Raw genomic sequence first — 20,818 nt, forward strand, 5'->3', positions numbered from 1 at the left:
CTTCCTAGCTGTGCATGTGTGTGTGTGTGTGTGTGTGTGTGAGTGAGTGTGCGTGAGTGTGTGTGTGTGTGTGTATGCTCGCTTGGTGATGGACTTGTGCTCCTCTGACCAGGATAAACTGCTTACTGTCAATGAACCTGTAATATAGTAAACAAAAATAAAATGAAGACATATTTCTTTGCTAGATTAAATGAAAATAAACAGGTAATATATATATATATATATTAGTATTATTTATACCCCCCCATAACAGTAAATAAAAAGCAATGAAGATCTTCACACACTTTTCCTACTTTTCTTTCTCACATTATTTTTAAGATGAGGGCGGGGCTCCAGATTGAAAAGGTGGGTGAATCCGACGTCACATAGCTCCTCGCGTTATGATTGGCTATCATTTGCATATTCAGCACCGGATCGATGTGATTGGATGACACAAGAGTCTCAAAATAAATAAAAAAATCAATCGCTGAGCTGCAGAAAAACTGGAAGCGTTTCGGCACAGAGCAAACGGCTTTAACCCGAGTGAGGGGCAAATGAGACGCCGCGTTAAGAGAGGCAGTTAGAGCGCAGTTTCCACACAGAGGTGAAGCAGTAAAGGACAGGCGGAGGGACACTGAGCGGATGCGGTACAGAGCTTCACCGATGCGCCGCGCTCAGCGAACCTGAACAAGTTTTGTGTGCGTGTGCGCGCGCGCGCGTGTTTGCGGGTGCGTGTTTCTTGCCGAAAAGCCCGAGCTCATCAACTTGTCCCGATCCGCTCCGATGGCTTCAATACTCGGCGGCAGTAGCGGCGGCGGTGCGGGAAGCAGCCAGATCAGGTGCAAGTTCAAACGGAGAAGGAGGAGAAGATCCAAGCGCAAAGGTAAAGTCCATTTAAAAAAAAAAAAAAATATATCATATGCAATTTATTTTCTTTAAACAAAAAAAAATGTTCTCCTGAACCCCTATCTGTCACGCGCACCAGTGTCATTCATTCGGACCAAGAGGTCAACAAAACACTCCATCCTCCACAGTATGTTTTTTTCCCTTTAAACACTATTAATCATTAAGTGGTTTATTTAATTTTCCCAATTGTGCCCTGTGTGTGTGCGTGTGTGTGTGTATATATGTATATGCGCGTGTATGCATGTGTATGTGTGTGTGCGCGCGCGCGGGTGTTTGTGTGTGTGTGTGTGTGTGTGTGTATGCGCGTTTTGTGCCGGTGCGATGGTGCGATGGTGTCCTGCGCGTAACGCACGCTTGAGCTTCTTCTTAAACCTTTTTTTAAAAGCATTTTGTAATGAAGAGGAAATAAAGCGTGCCTCTTTTAGAAAGAGTCCCCCGAGGATCTGTTTTCTTTTTGTTTTCCCCAAATCTCTAGCGAGGCGTCAAGCGTTTAAGAAACAGACGCACAGAGCTCGTGCGTAATTTTGCATTTTGGTGCGTCGTCGCTCGTTTCCAGTCGCACGCAATTAGCGTTAATTACAGAGATTTATAAGGCTTTATAACATAACATAACATAACATAACATAACATAACATAACATAACATAAATCCCTGACGTATCATGTCACACTGAGCCCATGTCCAGTTTTAAGACACAGCCCAGGTTTTTTATTATTATTGTTATCATCCATGTCGTCCTACATCACGAGTAGTCTGTTCCTATTGTCCCTTTCTAACGTGTTGCTGTAAGAGCTTATTAGAAATCACATTAGGGCTCATTAAGATGTCTGAGACTGTAAGGTCAGACATCTTCAATGCAAGGGCATCTGACTGCTGCTCTTTTGTGAGATATGAGAGCAACTTTTCTTAGGTGTGTTATTGATGCAGTTTCATACAGTAAGATTATCTTGTACATAAATCATGCTCATGTGGATATAAGTGATTAAATCTCCTAGTATACTTTAGATTGAGGAGAAAATGGACATTTCTTGTTATTATTATTATTATTATTATTATTGACCAACATCTCAACAGTCAACACATTCCCCATGGAAAAAACAAAAACAAAACAAAGCAAACTTGTTGCACATGGTTGCAGAATGCCCCTTTCCACCCCGCCATTTTCCGGCCACTTTGCTTGCCACCTCGTTTGCTGAAATTTCATCACAAGTGCTGAGGAGTAAACGAAGTGCAGGCTGAGGTGAGTGACGGCAGCTGTGGTGCTTCTCCATGACTCTGCAGTGGCAGTGGTAATAAACGAGGGCGCCCGCCAGCGCCTGGGTATCAGGGACACCTCTGCGTTCAGCGTGACAGGTGTGTGTGTGAGAGAGAGAGAGACAGTTGCTTATCACCTGTCGTGACAGACCCCTGGGGCTGATAACGTGTTGCTGATCAGACCTCCCGCTCCCTACACACTGCCTGTATCTGTAGCTCCTTCACTTTGACTGGCAGGAAAGTGTTTATTTCATGCCGCTTATTTCCTGTTTTTGTATTTTTTCCGCTCGATTAGAGGAATTTACAGAAATTTTGATTAGAAATTGATCCAGCTCAGCTTGGGATATGGCGTCGGTACGTCACTTCGCTGTTTGTTTGTTTTTTTTTCTTCTCACACACACTTCCTACAGACAGTGTTAAAAGATTCTGTTCAATTTGCTCGTCACATATGGCAGCGATGGTCATGGGGATAGAAATAACATCCTTTCGAATATGACCACGGTGTTGAGAAAAGTGTGATGTAAACGGACTGTCATTGCTATTATTATTATTATTATTATTATTAATATTATTATTAAAGCAGAGGCCTGTCGTGTACTGTAACCCGTGATATTAAACCTGGGTAATTGAGAAAAGAAAGATAAGTGCAGTGCTGAGTCAAATGTATTTACATAATGGAAGTGACAGAAATGGTCACAGAGCATTAAGCATTGCATATGAACATTGTGTGTGTGTGTGTGTGTGCGTGTGTGTGTGACTGCCAATTTCCCAGCTGAGCTGATGGGCTGTGATGGTGACCGTTTCCTTCATACTCCGAAACCAGAATACACTCGGCTCGGTCGAAGTTTCTCGAAGCGTTTCAAGATTTCTTCATTTCCTCATGAGCGGAACGCACGCCAACATTAATTTTTTTGTCAGCTCAGTTTGAAAAGCCGTGTCTCTTATTCAGCATTTTTATCAGTATGTTACATTACGTTATCACCGTGATTCCAGATTTCCATCAGAATAATAGAAAGCGCACTCCGAGGAATGTCGACGCAATTAATCCCACAAAGCCGCATGACGTCAGCGCATTGTTTCAACTTTTCCCGCTCTAATCTCCGATAATGGAGATGGAAGGATAAAGCTATGTGTTATTCTAATATACTTCGGTCTTTCCCACAGCTGAATCAATTACGTTTATAGTCCTCTTGGCAAACGGCCGGCGTTGTTGTTTTTTTTGGGATTATCCTGACACTGTGCACTTTAATGCAGTTGATCCTCCAAAAATGTTTCAGATTAGAAAAAAAACAATTACAATCTACGTGTAGCTAAATCAGATTATTTTCCCAGATTATAATAGGTTGTGGTTTGGTCTTGTTCATTTAGCCATAGGGGAATGTAACCATAGGAGAGAATGTACACAGAAGCAGACACATATACTGGACCTCACACCTCTCTGCATCGTCTCTGAGGACTGATTACTGGAGGCAGAGATGGACATGTGGGACTCAGCCCTCTCATTCACCACTGTTTCAAAAGCCAGGTTTCAAGATTTTGTCACATGAACTCACACGGAAATAACGAGAAAGAAATGGAATATCGTTCAGATCTGTGCAAGAGCTGATGTGCAAGACGTGCAGTTGTGTTGCATGCGGAAATAGTTAGATTAGACAGAGTTACACTTCTACACTAGGGCTAGAATTAAAAATCAGATCTTTTAGAAACCAGAACTTTCTTATTGTCAGAATTTTTGAGCCACTGCTACACAAAATTGCACGTTGTGATCATATTTCTATACATGATTTTAATGCGCTCTGCAATATCTCTATCTATCTATCTATCTATCTATCTATCTATCTATCTATCTATCTATCTATCTATCTATCTATCTATCTATCTATCTATCTATCTATCTATCTATAATGTCTATATGTGTGTGTAGACCTATCTATCTATCTATCTATCTACCTATATTACTATATATATATATATATACACATGTGTGTGTGTGTGTGTGTGTTTGTAAGTGGTAGAAAAAGGTAGACGTGTGGGAAAAAAAGAAGAAATCAAACAGTTGAACTTGTGTCACGGTTAAAAACAACACTTTATTCCTTGGCCATTTTATTCCTGGATCAGCTCAATTCAAGGTTTTATGAACAGACCTGCAGAAAAGCTTCCAAATGTCCACAATACTCAAAAAACACACACACATGCTCATGGAACCATTACGCGAACACTCGTTTTCCCCTCACACTTCATTATGCAGCATATCAAAAATGTCTAAATCATCCTCACTCCTCGTCCGCCGAGATGTCCGCCGAGACGTCAGCTGACCTCCAGAGCAAATCACGTACACGTTAAGCTCTTCTGCTTCTCGCTCGTTCATGACCTCGCTGCAGAAACGCTGGATCGTTGTGCTTTTGTTCTTCTCCGTGACGCAGGACTGTGGATCGTGTACGTAGCGTTACGGATACGGAGGATGTTTCCGGGGAGAATCGCGTTCGTTCTCATGACTGAAAACTGTCAGGATGGAAGGAATAAGTTGAGGTGTTGTTGTAGCAATTAGGATTATAGTGTAGACACATGGCCTGGGGGTGATGGTAATGAGAGCTTATGATGAGAGTTTTTATTTAAAAAAAAAAAAAAACAGGATCATGGTGAAGGTTTTCTAGGAAGAATCCGCTCACGAGGTAGGACCTCAAACTTCCTCCTGTATCAGACATTTCTTTCGAACAAGCGTGAAATCTGAAATTAGGAATTAAATAACAATAGTCTTGTAAATCATTTAAATTGTGTTGTTTAAGATGATGTGAATCTAATCATCCATCTGCACCTCATTCCATTATTCAAAGTTTTGATGATCAGATGATAAAACTGCGTGTTCATGGACGAGTTTATGGACCGACTGCATGTACATCAGCTCAAATAAATCGCCGGCTCTTACGTGATCATTTGAATCGGGAATCGATGAAAAAACATGAATGTGTTGTGAGGGAAAAAATACACATGCGGATGCTGCAGGTCGAGGTCAGGCTTCTGTCCCGTCTCACTGACATCATAGTGATGGCTGAAGACCTCAGTGGATTATGAGGGATTGCGTTTTGATGTGCCATGCTGGTTAGACTGGTCTCTCTCTCTCTCTCTCTCTCTCTGTGTGTGATGCTGTCTCTGCTTTCTGATCTAGACCCAGAGCTCAATAAGACTTGAGCCAGTGTATCATCGCTTTTTTATATATTTTACAATTTTTGTGTCTTTCACATAGACAGAATGTCCTTTCTCTGTGTGTGTGTGTGTGTGTGTGTGTGTGTGTGTGTGTGTATGTGTACGAGTGTGTGTTGGAGATGCTGCCTTTGCTTCCTCTGTGTCTCAGTTTCTGATCGAGACCCATGGCTCAATAAGACGTGAGCTAGAAGAAACAGAATCAAGTGTATCGTCGCTTCTTTCTACATTTTTACAATTTTTGTGTCTTTCACATGGAAAGAACGTCCTTCCTGTGTGTGTGTGTGTGTGTGTGTGTGTGTGACGATCTCTGCTAATATTCAGTATTCAGCGCGAGGGAAAGAAAACAGATATACTTACATTTGGATTGGAAAAGGCTGCCTATTTGTGCGCTTTGTTGATAAGAGGTTTTAGTGCAAGGTGCAATGCCGCTGGCGTTTAAGAGGTTAATGAAGGTCATCAGCAGCACCAGGCTGCAGCTGCAGCACCGACTTTCGCAGCCGCTTCCCTGATTAACTGTGAAATCCTCCTCAATTTAGGACACGGCGTCCTCCTCTGGACGGGGAGGTAAAAGAAAAAAAGAAGAAGAAAAAAATCATTGAATGGTTACTGCTCCCTGTGGAGGACTGACTGATAAAATGACCAAGGAAAGAAAGAGCACAACTTTACAAATTAGCATAATTAGTCATTATCTCTTAATAGGCCCCGTTGGCTTTTTGAGACTTGGCTGCTGGATTTCTGTTTAAAGTTCAGTGAGGAAAAACCAAATTTCATGCTGAAACGTCTCAATAACACAGATGAGATGGTGGGGTAATCGTCCGATCGGGGTTTGGCCCTAGGTGAAAATTTTTTAAAAGGCGTAACTGACAGGGAGGAGAACCTTCTAGACCTTCGTGAAATAATACTAGAAAAAGCTAATTTTAAAAAAGTTAGCAAGTGCGATTAATATTTTTATATCAATACTTTAAAAAAGAAAAAAAAATTAGTAATGTTTAGATATTGTAATTTATCCTGAGATCCACGTGACACCTTTAATAATCAAGTAAACACTAGTTATAATGAGAACACTTAGCTTCTCAGCCAGCATGCTTAGCATTCTTAGCCTGCTAGGACCAACAGCGTAACAGCGTTAGCGTCTGTGGGAGGTGTCTGACCTTGTACACACACACACACACACACACACACAGAGCAAGCACGGATCTACAAGACCACGATCTGGAAAGTAGAAACCCGGCTCTGAACTGCACTGTAATGTGGGCCACAAATCAATTAGCAAAGCCCATGAGCTAGCACCGACACGACACAATGAAATAAGGCTAATGCTGCGACACGTTTTGTATCAGGGAGAACGACACCATTCTTTGAAGGATGCTGGTAATTACTGAGAGCTGATACTGTATATGTGATCCTATAGAAAGGAAGACAAAAAAGAAACTCGGCGGATATTAAGGTGGATGTTCATTCTTTGCCTTTATAAGTGACTCCTGCGTCGTTTCTATTCTCTGATCAGTTTTTGGATCTTGTCAGATATCAGTAATGTTCGCTGAGTAATATCCTGGATCTTTCTATTCCTTTATACAGCATTTTTAAAAAAATAAATAAAAATTATTTACGTACTAGTTCGTGAGGCTTCGGTATTAATGCTAGCAAAAAGAGTAAGGAATAAAACAGCAAGAATAATATGGATTCAGTCAATTCTGAAACTGTTTTCGGGTTAATGTTGCTTACAATTAACTTTTTATGTGAATTTATTGGAATTTTCTATTTTATTTCTTTTGCATTCAGTGCATTAACCAAAACATTGGAGTGCAAAATGCTTTGATAAGCAGTTATTATTTCTCGAAATTATTATTTTTTAATTATGCATTTTTGGATGATAATGTTGCTGCATATGCCCACGTCATTGTTTATCTTTATTAATCGAAATGGTATATTTTTATTGAAAAAAAATATTATAATTATTAGTATTAAAAATATAAATATTGCAAATAATATATATATATACACACATTTTTATTGAAAAAATCCTTGTTTTGACATTAAACACAGATGGGGGGTGTAAACTTTTGCACAAAGGCAAAATGATAGATATGTCAATTTCACATTATTGACTATTTATTTCAGTATTAATGGTTGTAATGCTAACAAAAGGAGTAATTTATTTATTTATTTATTTATTTAATTATGTTTTTACAAGGTATTCTTTTTTTTTTGCCTGTTGATGATGTTGCTGTAGGTTTTGGATTCTTATTTTTCCCCGTAGTGAAGAGGAAAAGACGCTTGACGATTCCCGTGGATGATATTTGAGCTGATCTTATCATATAGTTGTAGGGTTTTTTAAAAAAAATAAATAAATCTGTAAAACGATCCCGTGTTTCACATTCAGCAGACTGTGGGGGGCACAAACTTTTGCACAGCGAGAAACCGATCCGTGTGTGTAGTATATACTGTATATAATGTTTACTGACAGGTTTATCTGCTTTAATATTATTGATGCCAATGCAGAAGCAGGTTACTGAGATCAGAATTCAGCCCTTTATATATATATATAAAACAGTATGATTCACATCCACTCGGTTGAAGCCATATTTCTTTGGCAGACTGTTTTGACACTTTATGATCTTCGCATAATATTTCTCCAGTATGAACTGTTAATTCCTAATGATTATTAGCCATCTTGTCCTTGTTTCATTACACATCCGGCCTGCAGGCAGAGAATCAAGACATCTGTTTAACCACAGCACTTTCTCTAGGTACTCTTGATTTTTCTTTTTTTTTTTCATCTTTATCTTAATAGGCAGTGCCGAGAGACTGCTTAGCGCAGCTGACTGTATCTCCGCTCGTTGGTGTGTGTGCGTGTGCGTGTGTGTGCGTGTGTGTGCGTGTGTGTGCGTGTGTGTGTGTGTGTGTGTGTGTGTGTGTGAAACGATGGTGTTATTTAAACATGACTCAGTGTGTAAGGGAAGCATTAGCTCAGCGCGTTGCTGGCAGGATGTGCAGTGAGAGAGATTTGGTTTGTAGATGATTATGGCTGTTTGAGTAGATTAGGTATTTTGCAGTAGTTTAGGTTCATCACTCCTCTGACGCCGCACATTAAAGGACTGTTTTTTTTTTTTCTTCTGCTCATGCCCTCTGGTAAATCCGTGCTCATCCATTGATTCCCAGCTCCTCCAGGGTGTGTGTGTGTGTGTGTGTGTGTGTGTGCACATCAGGCTTATTGAACAAATCCTTTATAAGGTGTTTAAACCAATCTCTGTCTGTATTAGCTTTGTCTGATCCGATGCAAAGTAATGAATGTTTTATTGACTCGGGGCGTCTCTTTAGATTTTATGGCAGTACAAATGTGACATTTATTTAAAAGGTTCACAATATACCCGCTGTATCTGAGGGAAAGAAAACACACTTCATGCTTGCAGAGTCTCTTGATGATGAGGATGTGTGTGTGTGTGTGTGTGTTTGTGTGTGTCTTTATTTGAAATCCCTTCATATTGTTTTATGACGTTAAATTTTTAAATAACTTGCCATCAAACCCCTTTTCACCACCACAGCCTACAAATATGGCCGCCACGGATTATAAACCCATCATCGTCACACATGGGCTACGTCCGAATATCCGTACCACCCTACTGTATATACAGTAGACCTAAAGCAGGACACCAAATGAGTCGTATGTCTGAGTATTCATAAAGCAGTAGGTGAGAAATACCTGATGAGCTTCTGCTGAGATTCTGCAGTATGGAAACATCGCACACTGCACACACTATCCCATAATGCAACAGGACTGAAACAGAAGAGCTGAGTATAAGTGCCCGGGTATTAAATGTTGTTCTTTGTGGTTAAACCGTACTTGTTTAGCAACAGCTAAGTAGACTGTTAGCTTATTCAAGATTTAAACAGGATTTTATGGTTATTATGGCGTTGGAGGACATGGTAGTGCCAACATGGTGGATATAGTGTAGGATGTCCGGATTGTATTCACACTACACACATATACTAATCAGTCAACGACCTGAGCTGTGTGTACTGAATCGAATGCAGTAGGTACAGAATCGAATGCAGTAGGTGGTGAATCAAATGCAGTAGGTGGTGAATCGAATGCAGTAGGTGGTGAATTGAATTCAGTAGCTATTGAATCGAATGCAGTAGGTGATGAATGCAGTAGGTGGTGAATTGAATGCAGTAGCTATTGAATCGAATGCAGTAGGTACTGAATTGAATGCAGTATGTTTTGAATCAAATGCACTTGGTGGTGAATCAAATGCAGTAGGTGGTGAATCAAATGCAGCAAGTGGTGAATTAAATACAGTAGGTGGTGAATCAAATGCAGTAGGTACTGAATCAAATGTGGTAGGTGGTGAATCGAGTGCAGTAGGTGGTGAGTCAAATGCAGTAGGTACTGAATCAAATGCAGTAGGTGGTGAATCGAATGTGGTAGGTGGTGAATCGAGTGCAGTAGGTGGTGAGTCAAATGCAGTAGGTACTGAATCGAATGTGGTAGGTGGTGAATCGAGTGCAGTAGGTGGTGAGTCAAATGCAGTAGGTACTGAATCAAATGCAGTAGGTGGTGAATCGAATGCAGTAGGTACTGAATTGAATGCAGTATGTGGTGAATCAAATGTAGCATGTGGTGAATCAATAGCAGTACGTGGTGAATCGAATTCAGTAGGTACTGACTTGAATGCAACAGGTGCTGAAACAATACACAATTTTGGACTCATGCTTTTGACACCTGATTTCTTATCCAGCACACCTGGTTCCAAACATCTACACCCAACCCTATAAAAACAGATGTTGACCTTTGACTCACTGTGAAGTATCTGCGCCGCTCGTCTCTATTTACACTCCTCTGGTTTTTGCTTTTGCTTTGGATATCCTGTTTGTAAATTGCTTGACCTTCTGCCTGTCTGGGACTAAAATTTAATCTAAATGGGTTTTGGATCTGTTCGCTGTTTACTATCTTAAATAAAAGCATTACTTCAGTCCTCTCTGCTTCCTCTCACTCTTTTGTACAGGTCTCAACTAGAAGGAAAGTTTTAGCATTTTTAACATCTGGTAAAATCTTATTCACTGAATGAAACCAACACAGTGAGGGTTAGCATTATACACTGATTATTAAGTAATAAAAAATGTAAAAACTATTTTATTTTTGAGGTACATTTGGTATGTTTATTAGCATCAAAAATGTGGCTTAAACCTAACTTTTTAGCTTTTTCCCCCCAGATTCTTGTTAGTTTCATATCAACATGGCTTCCCATTCCAGGGTTAGTTCCTGTTTGTCTCCACTCTTCTATCCTGGGAAGTCTTTCCTCTAGATGTTCGAGTGTGGCTGTAGGGATCTGTGTTCATTCATCTACAAGAGCATTAGTGAGATCAGACTCTGATGTTGGGACGTTGAGGAGACTCCAGTTCCAGTCCATCCTAAAGGTGTTCAGTGGGGTTGAGTCAGAGTCAGGGCTCTGTGAAGGACAACTCCAGTTCTTCCACTCCAACCTTAACCTCCACACCATGTCTTCCTGGAGCAGTGTTTGGATGTGCTGGTGAAGGAATGACTCTATAGCTGAAGTGAAGGAAGCCTTTATTATCACTACACATATACATTACAGCACAGTGGAATTCTTTTCTTCACATATCCCAGCTGAGGACGTTGGGTCAGAGCACAGGGGCAGCTATGATACAGCACCCCTGGAGCAGAGAGGGGTTAAGGGCCTTGATCAATTGTGTGACAGTGGCAGCTTGGTGCTGCTGGGGCTTGAACCCCATCAACAACCCAGAGCCTTAACCACTTGAGCCACCAATTATTATTGTTGTTCTTACGAGGAAACGTGCCTTCATATGAACTCTCGAGCAGCAACACTAACTCCGATCACATCACAGTGTCGCTGGTTATTTTCTTATAACAGCATGCCCTCACATGTTTTATCCATTACATAGCTTCATAGACTCGTTTCAGCGCGAGCCCACAGCGTGTTCGATTTTCATGCGCCTGCTGTGTCCGAGTTTCCTTCCTTTCCTTCCCTGTTTACTTTCAGAGCAGAGCTTTACAGGTTCCAGGTCTGATACTCTTCATGTTCTCTGTAAAAACCTGGAGGATGTGAGAGACACTAACACTATGCTTAAAGCGTGCTTTAGAAAGTGTGTGTGTGTGTGTGTGTGTGTGTATGTTTGGTTTTTGCAATGAAACTTTGTGCCCATTCAAAAGCCATATCAAAGCTACCACGAGGAAATGAACCTGCCAAGTTGAAAAGTGCATAATATTGCAGGATGGAAGACATTTTTTATTATTATTATTATTTTATTTTCCTTTTTTTTCCCGAATTCCAATAACAGAGAATATTAACCCAGCAGTCATTTCATGAGTCACTGACCAACATTTCATACCACTGTTGTTTTTAATGTCTCTCTCAATGACTCTGAGCATATTTGCAAAAAAAACGAAAAAGACAAATATGGGAAAAACGGAGAAAAAGCCGCAAACAGGAAGATTAGAGTAATGAATGCTTGGCTAGAAAATCCGTACATTTTTAACCTAGTTATTAAATGTTTGTTTTGTTTGAGTCAGTAAACGGATATTTCAGGACTTAAAGCTCTTCTCAGACCACTGGATTAGATTTTGCCTTAATGATAAATATGTTGCTTTGAGTCATCTGTGAAAAATAGGTGTAATGATCAATAATATAAATAAATAAATAAATAAATAAAAAATAATATTTTCAGTCACAGATTTCAGAGGCCTTTTTACCAAATATAATACGCATCATGATAACTGTAAGTAAGACAGCATTTTTCGATTTAAAAAATTAATAATACATTTTATTATTATATTTTTTATTATATATAAATAAATAAATAAATTTACTAATATGTAAATAAATATATTAATCCATAAATAAATACATACAAATTAGCTGCCTCCAGTAAGTTAGTCAGTAAAATGTATTTTATTTTAAAAAGTAATCATTAAAATATATTTTTGCAAATATATAATTGTTCACACTTTTAATACAGTATGTTGATTGTCATATCAGCAGCTCTGTTTGTAATTTCCAGTGAAACAACTATCTTTTTTTTTTTTTTTTACCAGAAAAGAAGCACAAAGATAAATGAACATTTTGTTTCTCTGGAAACTAGACATCTGTTGTTGTTGTTGTTGTTGTTATTATTATTACTGTTACTGAAGCAAACTGTAGTTACTTCATGGATTCCTCTACATGCCTACATGCCTACACACACACACACACACACACATCCACACACACATTTATATACAATATGTTATGTGGACATACACATACATACACACATGCTCTAATATACAGTATGTTGTCATACGGGAACACACACACTTATATACAGTATGCTGTCATGTGGACACACACACACACACACATACACACACTCTTATATACAGTGTATGGTTGATTTATGTTGCCACATACGTACACACATTTATATTTATTTGTAACCCAAACCTCTTAATCATAATCTTATTCACTTTTCATACTAAACCACACACACACACACAGTACTGCTTGTTCGAATATCATTTTGATCAGCTATATTCCTGAGCTGAAACTATGACAGTAACCTGTTGATGTCAGATGTTCCATATCAGCCTCAGTGGTGATTCCTGATCTGTTTTCGGAAACGTTTCCACTGCGCCGATCGGCTCGCCCTCTTCTCGTGGCACGGGATCTGTCCTTCTCCATCGTCACATCGGTCTCCCAGAGCAATGGGGCTAAGATGTGTGACAAAACCTAATGATGTGTTCCAGAAATTTCCAGTCCCTCACTAATGGTGTAAAAACACAGATGCAGCAGAATCTGTTGGGGGGAATGACAGAAAGTTTGGGCCAGAAACAGATGAGGAAGGGTGTTTTGTGTGTATCCTCATGTGTGTGTGTGTGTGTGTGTGGACATTAGTCTGAGCTGTATGCATACAGTGCATCATTCCTTTTAGCTCTTCTCATTTATTCGATGAAGGTTCCTCTTAATTTTATAAAGAGCGACTGAGAAAACTGTATGAGCAGCATGTAATCTTTTCGAATGTAGTTATTCTGTCTTACTGATTCACTCAGACACACACACACACACACGTCAGGTCATGATGATGAAGCCAGCAGCAGCAGCTATTATCTTGTTGTCACCTTTTCCTGCTGTTCCCTTACCTGTCACTCTCAGCTTGAGCTTACCAACTACTGAGAAGTTAAAAAAAATGAAAGAGGAAGAGAATGAAAAAAATAAAACAAGCTGGTTCAAGAGGGAAAGAACAACAATATTCAGAGAGAGAGAGAGAAAATAACCTCTGATGTCTCGGCAAAGAAAGGTGGTACTTAACTTTCGGTGCTGTAATATGTGTTTAGCAGACAGCCTGTGGAAAAAATAAACGACGGTAAAAGCAGGCCAGGTGGATATGAATTGACTCAGGAGAGACTTTTTGCACCGGGGTGGATGCAAGAGAAGGTATTTTTGTCACTCTCATTACCCCATATTGAATCCGAAGCTTAGCGCGTGTTGTTGCCCACGCTGGAAATGAAAAGCGAAGGAGTGCATGTGTAATACGTAGCCTCTTTCTCGAGCGCTATGTGCTCCGACACTGAGAAACACAAAGAAGCCTGCAGAGAGCAATGAGTGCACGGGGTATCACACACCTACCTGCGCTAAGCTGGAACATGAAAGACCACGGCTGGGGTTTTAGGGTCGAGAGAGAGAGAGAGAGATGATGAGAGAGAGAGAGAGAGAGAGAGAGAACGAGAGCCTATGTGGCAGATGGAGCTCCTAACGTGACTAATCTATGTCTGCTTGTTGTTTAAGTGTCGTCGAGAAGGGCTTGTGACAGGAGCACAATTCACTCCCGTGGCTGGGCTCTGATGATGTTTGTGTGTGTACCTCGCATTGCAGCCCTCTCGACAAGCCTGCAAATCTTGTGTGATTCACTGAGGCTTAAGGAGACATGATGTAAGTTTTGTAATATTCTTGTCTCTTCTTGAATGATGTCTTTAATTTTGTTGCATATTTCCCTTCAGTAGCAATCTCGCCGACTCTTAACATCTTTTCATGTCCCCCATCTTGGATCTGAATGATCATTATGATTATAAGCTTGTCAGATGTTGCTAAATGCAAAATCATGTATTTCAGAAGTGTGAGACGGATGGCAGCTGGAAATATTAACGGGCTCCGGGTAAACGTTAGAAGTGAATCGGCAATACCGAGGGATTTTATTACAGCGCTGCACGGATTTTGGGTATTCATGTACAAGGATTTAGGCCTCGGAAATGGCTGAAGGAAGTAATGGTCTATTACTTAAAGTCTACATTTGTGTCGTTTGTGTTCTTTGGGCTGAGAGACAACAGCAAGAGATTCGACATTAATATGAGACTGCACATGCTGTACAGCTCATGCAGATTGATGTCAAATCCACCCACAGCTGTACGGTTCAGACGAACCAAACCGTGACGTAAACACGAGCATGGAGCTCCTTTACCAACATAACCAACCGTGTTTCATTCTCGACTTTCTATTCCCCCCCCCCCTCCCCGTCCCTTTCATTTCTCCATGGTGTCAGAGGGTTGAGAGACGGAGAAAGATTAATATGCGGCGAAGAAGCCGGCGTAAGATGTCGTTTCCTGAAAGCTGAGAAGATAAATCGTCAGTAAACACTCAAAGTGCTAGACTGTCAATATGTCCATCTGTAACGTAAGAGATAAAACATGTGGGCGTGTGCTGTTATGGGGAAATAATCAACCACAGCATGGTGTGATATGGCCTGACTTGAAGATAAGTTTCCCTCAGCACCAAGAGATGGATTTGTTTCAAATAACAGCGTGTCCTGGCGTGTAGTATTACACTTTTTTTAAGAAGACGCCAGGACTTTTGTCTATTTAATGTTAACATAATGTTGGGAGACAAAGTTCCTGTTATCACTTATTTTATAGCAGCTATAAACAGCTATTCCTTCACCAGACAGTTTTTCCTCTCTCTGGTCTTAAAGTTATAAAGATGGAATGAAAATCTGTGTCATCTATTGTTTATTAAACATTAATAAATGAATAAATGTTAATTAAACATCTTACCTCAAGCTCCACCATAGCAATGACTGTATGTTATTTCTTTGTTAAGTAAAACCACATTTTTTTAAAAATTATAAATCTTAAATGATTAAGTCTTGGATTAGTCTTGGAGGTCTTTCATACAAGCTCCTGTAAAATGAAATGTTAAACTTTTAGGTGTAACATGTTAGAACGAGAGCCAGAATATATAAACCTGTAGTTTTCTGCGATGTGACAAAGAATTCAGCCGTGCTGTGATTTTTGTAGCTATAGGAAGGACACGAATCATTTATTTATACACAGGATTGTGGAATGAAAACATCTGTTTACTGTAATCATTAAGTGCTGAAATTATCAACATATACAAGCCACCAGTAGATGTACAGTATGTCTCGTATTCTGGGTGGAAAAATACACACAAAAGAACTCAGAATGAAGAAAGCCCATCTACTGGTTTGTCAATCATTTAGGCACAGCGTCCTTAGTGAATTTGAGCTCTGGTGCATCTGCCCTGCTGCCTCCTGCTATCAATTTAGAGCAATCTCCAGGAGCATGTCAGGGGACGCACCGATTGGCCCACTGCTGAAAGACTAAAATGTAATATCATTAGGTCAGAGACTCCACAGCCAGGGAGGCGGCAGAATGGATTTATTGTCTCATTTTGACTCATTAGAGTTCCATAATGAAGAACCCAGTTCACCACCTGAAGAATTTCACTGGGTGATTGAAGACATCCTGTCCGGCCCTGCCTCGGCTGCACCTACAAATTCTCCTGGCTTACAGTCTTCCAAGCAGCGAGAGATTGCAATTTGATTCTTCATTGGCGATACGCAGAGGGCCATGGGGCCTGCTGCCGGAATGGTAATTATCGTTTACTAAGCAGGTGTTGCGATTTATTGCTCCTTTATCACAATGCAGATTTGTGGTGCATTGGGCAATCCATTTTCAATTTGGTTCCCTGCCTGAGATAAATGAACAGATGTCCATTGATTTCCCCCCACTGCAGTCACACGCCTTGTTTACACCTGACAGCCAGGACTTTATAGCCCAATGATTATTCGAAGTAAAGCGCGTTATAATTAGCAATTTTTTAATTAGTCTGACAATTGGCAGGCCAGTCACTAAGCCTCTAATTTTACACGTCTCTCATACACCGCTGCTTCCTTCTTCAGTTGTCAACCTTCATAGAAGTGAGTCAGCTCAAACGATAGCACAGCTCTCGAGTCGAATCAGTACAGCCCTCCACCCTAGCCAAGAGCCACTCATCATTTATCCCACTGCCCTTTAGACACCGAGGGTTTTTTCTTAACACTGTTTTTTTTTTATATTGACTTGCCCCAAGCACTAACAATTCACCCAAAGTGTTGTCCATTCTGACTTAATTTGCTGATTATTGTCGTCTGGCCACATTTCTAAGTGGCTATTGCTTATTAAGCTTGACACATTACCACACTGTTTATATTTCTCTTTCTGGATTAATGGAGGACTATATCAGATTTCTGTCTTCTATAGCCATTGAAATGCTGTTCTGTTCTGCAGTTATTTTTGTTTCTTCCTGTAACAACACAAAGACCCTGAGTGCTTGTCACCTCCTTTTGTGTTTCTGATTCTATTTGACAAGATCACAAAGCTCCGAGCAGCTTTGCAGGACGCCACTCTCCAGCTGGTTATCAAACTATAAATATACATATATACCACCAGTCTTTCCAGTCCCAGTGCACGCTAATGAAAGGAGTCAAGTGGCGCATGGTGGATCTAGCCCAACATGTTCCGCTGTCACCGGTGATTTAATTGAGCCCCTGACAACGATCCTTTTGTTTTATTGTCGACATCCTATCAACCTTCATTCTTCTGTGGTTCTTATTGTCTCTGGAGCCAAAGAGACATGCTGTGCTTTCCTGTAATTTGTCACTTCTCCATCTCTGACAGATTCTGGAGGAATGCAGGGAGTCTTGCTTGTGACCAGATTAACCATACGGCTTGTCCCTTGCCCCTGATTCTGGCTCGAGAAGAGAACGAGGTATATACCAGAAGACCCCTTAGGCAATGGACGGGGAAAAGTGGAGCATTGACGTTCAGGAAGAGACAGGAGGATGATGAATGTGGAGGAGGCAGGTTGGTTACAGGGAGGTGAGGGGGCACGTTAGGAAGTGGTGCATACATGACGTCCTTCCTACAGACGTCACGCCGGGTCATTGGGCTAGGTTATCTACGCTTGATTCCTCAAGGCGATGCCCGGCTTCAGGGGAATGGAGACTTCCAGCAGGTGCACCGGGAAGATGGATGCCAAGAGGAGGGAGAGAAGAAGGAGGAGGGAAAGAGGGGTTAAGTGGTGAGGTGACTTGCTGTCCTAGTTTAGAAAAGGACAGGATGATGGATGAAGTGTGGAGGCAGAGAAGTAAAGACAAAGCAACGAGAGGTTGCACAGACAGGTGATGGCACGTAAAAATCCAGTCTTGACTTTCATTTGATTCGACAGCTGATGGGGAGGTTAGATCCGGTTTTTGTCTGACCTGGTTTATAAGGATAGAAACCTCAGATGTGTAGGGGTCAGATGTAGGGGAGTTGATCTCAAGGTCCATTGAACACAATTACAAAGAAATGACCACCATATCAGGACAACTGGCTAAGCTATTGGCAAGGCATCAAGGCCAAGGGTAGTTTGAAGGTGTTGTAGTCTTTGGGCTGCATCAATCCTAAGGATGATACCATTAAGTCTAGGGTTAGACTGGTACCTCATTCCTTCGAGGTACATTTCAAAGAGCCAAAGTTATGCAGTAGGGGGAAGTGTACTGGGGAGGATTTCAACTAGTTTGGATTAAACTAAGGCTGCACGGCTGAGGTTTCCCAGCTTGTGGTTGATGACTACAATCTTTGGCAACTAGTAGTAAGCGATTCACTGAGGCCCTGCTGTTTCAGCTACACAAACCCCTGCAGTCCTTGTGCTCCCTGTAGTGTTGCTACAAAAGTATGTCAGGTGGAATTAGCCAATAAACATACAAAGACTCAACTGTCACACCCCTCCGATGGATTTTATCTTCATGCTGGAAAAAAGATTACACCAACAGGGTTTTGTTTTTTTTTTGTTGTTTTTTTTTTTTCCAAGTAAAACTTGTCACTTGGTTAACGTGAACATTCCCAGCATAGTTACAAAAGGGCCTGCTGAAGCATCTGTTTTATCATTAATTCAACACTACAGTTTGGAAGCGATTCAGTGTGTCAGTGTAAGAAGGGAATTCCCTAGCTGCAGAAGCAGAGTCACACGGAGGAGGACAGATATGATCATCCGAATCCAGGAAAACAGATGTTTTTATGTGGTGCTGACGCACTGTATCTGTGAAACTAGATCTATATGTTTATTAAAGCAGGTACACATTTGAATAAATCTATGCATATCGAAGTACCAGTATGTGTTGTATACCAGTATGGAGTACAGATTGTGTTGAGAGTAAGAAGGATTGGCTGAATTGTTGATGGCTGAAAGTAGAGCAGCTACACAGCTGTGGTGCCTCATCAGGGACCCTGTTATTGGTGCCACTGTGTTTCTTTGTCAGTAGAGTAAAAAAAATATAAGAAAGAGAGAGAGAGAGAGAAATGTGCTGGAGAGCGAGATCCATGTTGCAGCTTGTCCGATGGCACCTGATAGTGAGTGTATGAGTGTATTGTCTGGAAAGCAGGAAGACACAGGTGGAAGTCAGTGAGATCTCACTGTGCAACATCAGTGCCTGGGAAATAGCAGTAACTCCCTCATTTCTGCAAGGCAAACTGTCTGGACCAGTGCTGGAGGTCTCACTGGTTCTGCTTCCAGTTGACAGTTGCAAGGCTATTAGCCGCATGGTGTTGGCTGAGATCCTGGAGCTGTGGCACCCATCCTCATCTGAATAAACCAGCAAGCTTCAAAACCATCAGACAGCAATGTTTTCGGAAACACAGGATGCAGTCTTGGCCAGTTTCTTCTGCTCTTTATTGCTGAAATTGGGAGGTGACTATTGGACGCTTAGTAGCTTGTGCTATTTCGGTGGCTTTGGTTTAGTGAACTTTTAGATAGGCCACTATTTAACTCTTTTAAAACTATTTTTAAATAGTTTGTATCTGAAAAATAACTCTTATTAAAAATTAACAATTTTACAAGACAATAATATGGTTTACGCTAATGCCAGGCATATGTTAAGCACATTTTAATGTTGAAATTTTTACTTATTTATTTATTTATTGACTTTTGATGTATGTATGTTGCATTCAGAGTGACCTTGTAAGTCAATATCACAAAAAATAAAGAACAAAATAAAGAAAATAATTAAGAGTATGTACTTTTCTTCTTCTTGTGATCTTCAGGAATGTTGGATGATGGTGCTTCCTGTTGAACATGTGACTTGTCAAATATTCCAGATATTTTATGGTGGGGGGCAGCATGGTGGCTTAGGGTTAGGGTTCTCCCCATGCCTGTGTGGGTTTACTCCGGGTACTCCGGTTTACTCCCACAGTCCAAATACATGTACATTAGGTTGATTGGTAATTCTAAAATTGCCCATAGGAGTGAGTGTGAGTGTGAGTGGTTGTCTGTCTATATGTGTGACCCTGTGATGGACTGGCGACCTGTCCAGGGTGTACCCCTGCCTTTCACCCAATGTGTGCTGGGATAGGCTCTAGCAGATCCTTGTGACCCTAATTAGGAATAAAACGGGTATAGAAAATGGATGGATGGATGGATGGATGTTATAGGGGTGAATTTGTTCAGTTTACAGAATTGAATGAAATTTGTGGAAGTAGAAATAAAAGGACATGACTTATAATGGATGACTCAGGGAAAAGGATGTTTCAAGCAATGGATTCACACATTAATGCAAAATTATAGCATTGTTGAATAATTATATTTTAACAGGATGTGTTATAGTGATCTGGAACAGAAGAAAAAATGCTTTATTAATGTTTCATTAATATTTGAAGTGAAATATAAGCATAGCTTGATCTGAATGACACTTTTTCTGGTTTTTTTTCTATTTACAGTATATATAAATTTTCAAATATAATATCAGCAAGGCACAAATAGCACCCTGGTTGTATTATCTCTCATATATTATACCAAACTACAATCTCTAACCCTTAATATTTCGTACATCCCTCTAAATGTCTGTCATTTCTTTTGATTAATAAATCATTTCAGATTATATTTATTTCTTTAATCTTCCCCACTATTCCGTATAACTTAGAGCAGTGTTAGTCGGCTTGATTCTTGGAGCTGGTTGTCAGTAACCGACCTGGAGTGCCTGCCTGTGAGTGATGGCGCCGCTGAATTGCATTGACTCTGTGCTTAAATATATGGGACAGCTGAGGTGATGGCAGATAAACAGGACCCAGGAGAGAGAGTGCATGGAGTCACTCCAGATCTCATCTCCACGTATTTCACTCTAAATTATCATCCTGCCTCACCGT

General features: G+C 40.5%; 1 protein-coding gene across 1 annotated transcript in view; it reads left to right on the forward strand.

Annotated features, from left to right (window-relative positions):
• The first annotated feature begins 500 nt into the window (after positions 1 to 500).
• The window catches only part of adarb2 (adenosine deaminase RNA specific B2 (inactive)), a 210,514-nt gene continuing 190,196 nt past the window's right edge, over positions 501 to 20,818 (forward strand). Inside the window, exon 1 of the mRNA XM_058406910.1 lies at positions 501 to 862. Within this exon, the coding sequence (XP_058262893.1) occupies positions 763 to 862 (100 nt within the window). The 5' untranslated portion in view covers positions 501 to 762. The remainder of the gene's footprint in view (positions 863 to 20,818) is intronic.

This window comes from Hemibagrus wyckioides, linkage group LG01 (assembly GCF_019097595.1).
Source record: "Hemibagrus wyckioides isolate EC202008001 linkage group LG01, SWU_Hwy_1.0, whole genome shotgun sequence".
Taxonomy (NCBI): Eukaryota; Metazoa; Chordata; class Actinopteri; order Siluriformes; family Bagridae; genus Hemibagrus; species Hemibagrus wyckioides.